The sequence below is a fragment of the Balaenoptera musculus genome, chromosome 7, assembly GCF_009873245.2.
Source record: "Balaenoptera musculus isolate JJ_BM4_2016_0621 chromosome 7, mBalMus1.pri.v3, whole genome shotgun sequence".
In the NCBI taxonomy this organism is placed as follows: domain Eukaryota; kingdom Metazoa; phylum Chordata; class Mammalia; order Artiodactyla; family Balaenopteridae; genus Balaenoptera; species Balaenoptera musculus.
Window position 1 is genome coordinate 91,156,351 of NC_045791.1, and position 6,000 is coordinate 91,162,350.

Genomic DNA, 6,000 nt, shown 5'->3' on the forward strand with positions numbered 1-6,000 from the left:
TAGTTTCACCCCCAAAACAAGGAAACAAAAGTGGCACAGGTGCTTCCCTGGTGGCGCAGTGGTTGAGAGTCTGCCTGCCAATGCAGGGGACACGGGTTCGAGCCCTGGTCTGGGAAGATCCCACATGCCGCGGAGCAACTAGGCCCGTGAGCCACAATTACTGAGCCTGCGCGTCTGGAGCCTGTGCTCTGCAACAAGAGAGGCCGCGATAGTGAGAGGCCCACGCAGTGCGATGAAGAGTGGCCCCCGCTCGCCGCAACTAGAGAAAGCCCTCACACAGAAACGAAGACCCAACACAGCCAAAAATAAATAAATAAGTAATTAAAAAAAAAAAAAAAGTGGCACAAGAGTTCTGTTAATTGGGCTTTCTGCTAGTGAACACTGCCATCTACATAAATAACCCATCTAAAAACTGGGATCAAGACAATGTTCTGAAATCCATATTTATAGATTATAATACAATTTGAAGATTGGTAAACCTTCTATGATGTTTATGAAAATAGCTCATTTTTATTGGGCTTTAAGCGAATTTATTTCTCTATTGCTTCCACTTCTAAAACATCTTTATCTCATTTACTTTTTGCTTGACTAAACTAATAAAATGTGCATGTCTGCTATGTGCCAGGCACCGTAATGAACAAGTAGATACAAATTTTTTGAACAATTAAAAGGGCTTAAGGGAGTAAATGGTACAGTTCCAGAAGAGGTAAAAGGGCCTGGAACATTTGACCGTGTAGTTGAGAGACTTGTGCAAGACTGAATTCATTTTAATCTGATTTAGAATTAAATTTGAAATTCGAGTTTAATTCTGAATTGTTTTAATCAAAAAATTATTTTAATGCATGGACCAACCTGTTCCAAAATATTCAAGTTAAGTCTTCCTTTTTCTTCAGCCATTGTGAGGGAAAATTAAATGAGCAAGGCGAGGATTGGGGAGGAAGTGTCAAATTTCATCCAGTTTTAGAAGTTTATCAAGTGTAGGAATATCTATGATAGAAAAACTAGGTCTATCATCAACAGAGCTAAAGTGTGATCCATCAGCTAAATAGTTACAACAGAAAATAAATAGTTGAAGTTAATTTTCCTTCTTTAGGTCATAAGTCTGGAATTAGATTCCACTTCTATAGAGACTTGTAGTCACTTCTTGTGTGCCTATTTAGAATCCACCTTCTTAATGAAAGATAAATTCTTATCTTGCACTATCTAGTCTTTAAGCCTTCAGTGCCTTTGCTGTCCCAGGACTCTGTTTCCTGTCATTAACTAGCATCTCATTAGGTGAGCCTCCCTGTTGCTAACCATCTCCAGTGGAATGTATGCTCATTTTTCCATTATTTTTTAGAGTTAAATTACAAGCCCAGCAGGGTAGCAACTGCATCTAATTGATTTTCTCTATTGCCTAACATTTCTGTTGGCGCCTAATGTATTTTTTCACACTCCTCTAGTATTCATTTTTTGCAATATAATTGAGAATTGGTATTACCACTAATATTGAAAAACAGCAATATCTAAGGCCTCCTTAGCGAATATGATCTCTTTGTTGATGGGCTGAACTCTGAGCAGGGATTAGAGAATATTGGGAAAGGAACTCAACTTAGGAGCAATAGAGAAGCAGCAGGAGGTAAAGGAAAGAAGAGATCCATTTTTGGTAAAATATAACTTTGTGTTTTTAAACTCACTATGTGAATCTGGATGAGTATCTTGAGCTCTCAGGGGCCCTGTAAAATCAAGGCAGTTAGATAATCTCAAAGAGTTCAGAATTCTGACATTTGATTTTCCAAAAAAGAGAGAAACATTAACTCTAAGAACAATTTTGAGGAAAGTCACCTCAAAAATTAAAAATCCTGCCTTCCCTTTTTTGCAGCCAGGTCAACATGTAGCTTATTCCATTGTTATTTTACTTCTTAGGCTGTATACTTGTTTAAAATTGTTTTTTCACTTTCTAGTCTAGTATATACTTTATAATAAACTTCCTCAGTAATCCCCACTCAACTTTAATAATTTTACTATATTTTTTCTTCTTGTTTTGCGTCTCCATTTATAGATTCCTAACTTCTTCCTCTATACACTATCCTTCCTACTGCCTTGCTCTGTGATTGACTCTCTTGAAAACAAAATGGAAGAGGATGGCATGGAGGTGATACTAGCATTTTTCCTTAACATTCACTAATGACTATACATTTCCAGTGTCACACAACTTAATTTCTATTTTCCTGGGTATAAAAGTACATTTTTAAAGTGCCATATTCAGAACAATTACAAAGATAGAGATAAAAATACTTGCATTTTAAATAACTGCTTGATGGATGACAAAGTCCAGTTCCTACACAAAGACTTTGTCCTCTCCTCCAATTTATATACCCCTTCTTTTCATGTTCTGTCTTCTAATTTGTCTATATTTTCTCTTTTCACATTTTAAAAACATTTATCTCCTTTTAGATTTTTTTAATCCTAACTTTCCAACCTCTTGATTTTCTCATTCTTCCCTCTTAAGTAACACTGGCACACATATATCCCTTCCACCTGTGTCCTCAAGTCCTCTCTTCCAGTACCAAGACATAGGATTGGCTCTAGGCAAAACTATGAGGAAATACCCCTTTCTTTGCCCTCTACCTCTCCACTTAAAATTGTCTTTCCTTCTCCTTTTGGCATCACCATTTTCTAAAGGTCTCTTCTGTTCCTCTGGTTACTCATAATGGATTCCAGTGGGCCTTCCGTAGTGCCCCGAATTCTGGACTTTTAATGATCTCACTTCCTGCAACCAAGACTGTGCTAGGTCCCATTCTCTCAAGGTGCTCTTAAGATCTGAATCATTTGATGTCCCAAAATGAACTAATAGTTCATGTATTCTCTTTCCCTAGTCAAAAGTATTATTATCAGGGGCTTTCAGGGATTTTGGTTACTTAGGAATAATATTAGTTATCATAGTGAAAACATTTTAGCATGCCTGACTTTCACCTTCTTTAAATATGCCATGTCCAGCAGAAATTGACTAAAATGGAGAAAAACTCTAAAGTAGAAAATTGATATGCCAGCTACTTTACATATGAGGAAGGAACTTATTAAAGTTTCTAAAGATAAAATTTCTTAATGAAAAAATTTATTCACCTGAGGGTTTATTTTTAATTTTTAGGTAAAATGGAATTGTAAGGAAAATATACCACCTTAGCATTCAGCTTATCAGCAACAGATATACGTTTTCAGTTCCTTTATTCTTTTATTTTTAACTATTGAGTTTTCATCACTTAGGAACTTTACTGTATATAAATTTCTTCCTCTCTCCCACACTCCCTTCCCCTGGATTTCCTTTCACCATTACTTTGAATAAAATATGACACAGACATTGCCCCAAATCCCTCTATAATCTATTTGCCAAGTGTTTCACCATTTATAAAGCACTTTGAAATACATTAGCACATTTGGTTCTTACCACCCTATGAGACAGATATGGTAGACCTGATGCCCATTTTACAAATGGGAAAACCAGTGCTCAGGGAAATTGTGATATGCTCTTTAAGTCGTGTAGCTAGTGAGGAATAGAACCAAGAAGCCAATTCTTGTCTTCTAACCACCTCCACCTACCCAGACTCTTTCCCTGCTGAATTCCACACAGAACCTACTGTGGGAAAATTATGGAAAGTTCACTTTTGTGTTGTTTCTGATTTAAGAACAATGAAGTAAAAATATTAATGATTTAAAATTTTATATCCAAACCCACACCCATGTAATCACATAATGCCTTGTGATTTTAAATCCTATCCACCAAATTCACAAAGGCAAATCAACTTCTCCCTCGTACTATATACATCAGAACACTTGTAAGGTGTAAGTAAGTAAGGCGTCAGGCACTGCAAGCAAAACTAGAGATAAGGTGTATAGATAAACTTGGTTTCTATGATGCATATTATTTGCAAATATTTATATTATTAATTTTAGGCTGGGAATTACCTTCTAAAGTGAAGTATATCGAATGTCTTTTTGGATTTCTCCATTTTTCAAACATTCTTCTGAATATGCAACAACTCACAGAAGCCAGTTCCTTTCTCAATCTCCCTGCACCCTACCTGGTGAGGATGCAATAGCTGGCTATGTAATTTAAAAAGCAAACATGAGTGTAAGAGCACAAAAAAAAAAAAAAAATATGTTGCAATAAGCAGAGCAGACAGATTGTAGCAGTAAAGTGATTCAATAATACTCTTGAAGCATCACATACATATTAACCTTTGGCATTTCTAGTAAATAATTTTTCTTATCAACCAACCTTTCTATTGGTTTTGGTTTTTAAGTACATTTCTCCCCCATTTATTGTACCTTCATCTGAAACTTTTCCTCATCTCATTTTTAACAGAATTCATTAGGAAAATTTCTGAAAGCATTTTGGCCCAAAATCTAGAATTCAACACAAGTTCCAATTCAACCAGTGACAAGATGTATCCTTTTCTTGGCCGGGCCATATCCTGGTTTATTCTTTTAATTTACTGACATCAAAAGGCAGCTTTGGGGGCATGTTTAGACTCACCCCATTAGCTGTAAGACAGATGCAGGGATGATTTTGAAATATCTCATTCCTGCTTTAGAAAATGATTTAAAACTCTTCTCCTTCTCTTTTTACATGTCATGAACACTACATTTTAAAATTGTCTGGAGCATTTCCCTCAGGACCCCTTCCCTTGTTTTACTCACCGGCTGCCTTTTGACACCTAGCCAATTTTTCCAGACCAGGACCTGAAGCTGATGAAACGGAGAAGCCATCCTTCAAACGCCACGGACAAGAGAATTCCTCTCTTTTCCTCCAAACCTCAAAAGAAGAATTGGTTCCCCGCCCAACTTGCTGCGTGTCAATGGGTCAGAAGCCTTTTCATGGCACAGCCTTCCTGCGGGCTGGGGTAAGAAACCCACAGATCTTCTCTCCCTCTTGGATTTTTCCCTTGGGTTAATCCTGACCAAGGAACACTTCGCAACCAACTCTTTCTCTCAAACAAGGACACAGACCAGGATCTTTTGGTGGCTTTTGCTTGTTTTAAAATCACATCCAGTTGTTGCTTGCTGCATAAAGTCCAGACTCAAGAGAGAATGAATATCCTTCAGATACGGCCTCGCCAAAAAAAAAAAAAAAAAAAAAAGCTGAGCCCACACCTCCTACTCTCCATAAAATTAACTGCCTATCCACACCTTCCAGCAGGTGTCACCTGGTCTGAACACGTCATGAGGAGTTAGGTGGGACCCTTGCCAGGCCAGTAGGACTTGTCCTACATTCTCTCCCTTTCTTCACTACATAGTGCCTGCTCTAGCAGAGGCAGGGCACAGAGAGCGTGTTACAGACTCTGGGCCTAGTGACTCTCATAACAAAGTGTCATTAAGATGTTTTAAGTCAATGAGGCCAGAGCTCAGCTGAAACACTTTGAACCTTAGCCCACCACTAAGTATACTAGAGAAGGTCTCAATATTTAGCTTAAAGTGAAGTTGAATGCTTTGATTTAGCAGGAAGTGACTATGCTGGCTTCTATCACAATTTAGATTACAAAAAATGCAGAAAATAAAAGGTAGGCTGTAGGTGACAGAAATGATATACAATGGATACCCTCATTTGGGGGCCAGGGATTCCTGTGTCTATTACAACCATGTTGTTTCAGGCTTTTATGGTTAAAGGAGACACAGGTTGACCCAGGATATTTCTGAGTATGTGATATAACAGAGTTCTACTGCACTTGAAATCTCTAAATCCGCAGAAGAAATCTATTTTAGATTAAGGGAAAAGAAAAAGGCTTATGCTTGAATTATTCAAGGTACTTTATAATTAAGTAATTTTAATTGTGATTTAAGGGTATATACGATCCAGGAAGTCTGGCATAAAGGCTTTTAGGAATAACCTTGCTTAAACACACTAATGACAACCCATTCCCTCTGATTTTCAATGCCTACACAATCTAGCTCCAGCCAATTTTGCAATCTCATCTTCCAACAGTCTATCAAAAATGCGTGGCCACCTGCCAAACTGGTATA

General features: G+C 37.5%; 1 protein-coding gene across 4 annotated transcripts in view; it reads right to left on the reverse strand.

The window, feature by feature from the left end:
- The window catches only part of ABCA12 (ATP binding cassette subfamily A member 12), a 187,472-nt gene extending 182,425 nt beyond the window's left edge, over positions 1-5,047 (reverse strand). For all 4 annotated transcript variants that reach the window (XM_036858905.1, XM_036858904.1, XM_036858903.1 and 1 more), the window contains exon 1: positions 4,681-5,047. In XM_036858905.1, coding sequence (XP_036714800.1) covers positions 4,681-4,749 — 69 coding nt within the window. In that variant the 5' untranslated portion in view covers positions 4,750-5,047. The remainder of the gene's footprint in view (positions 1-4,680) is intronic.
- Between the last annotated feature and the right edge of the window lie 953 nt (positions 5,048-6,000).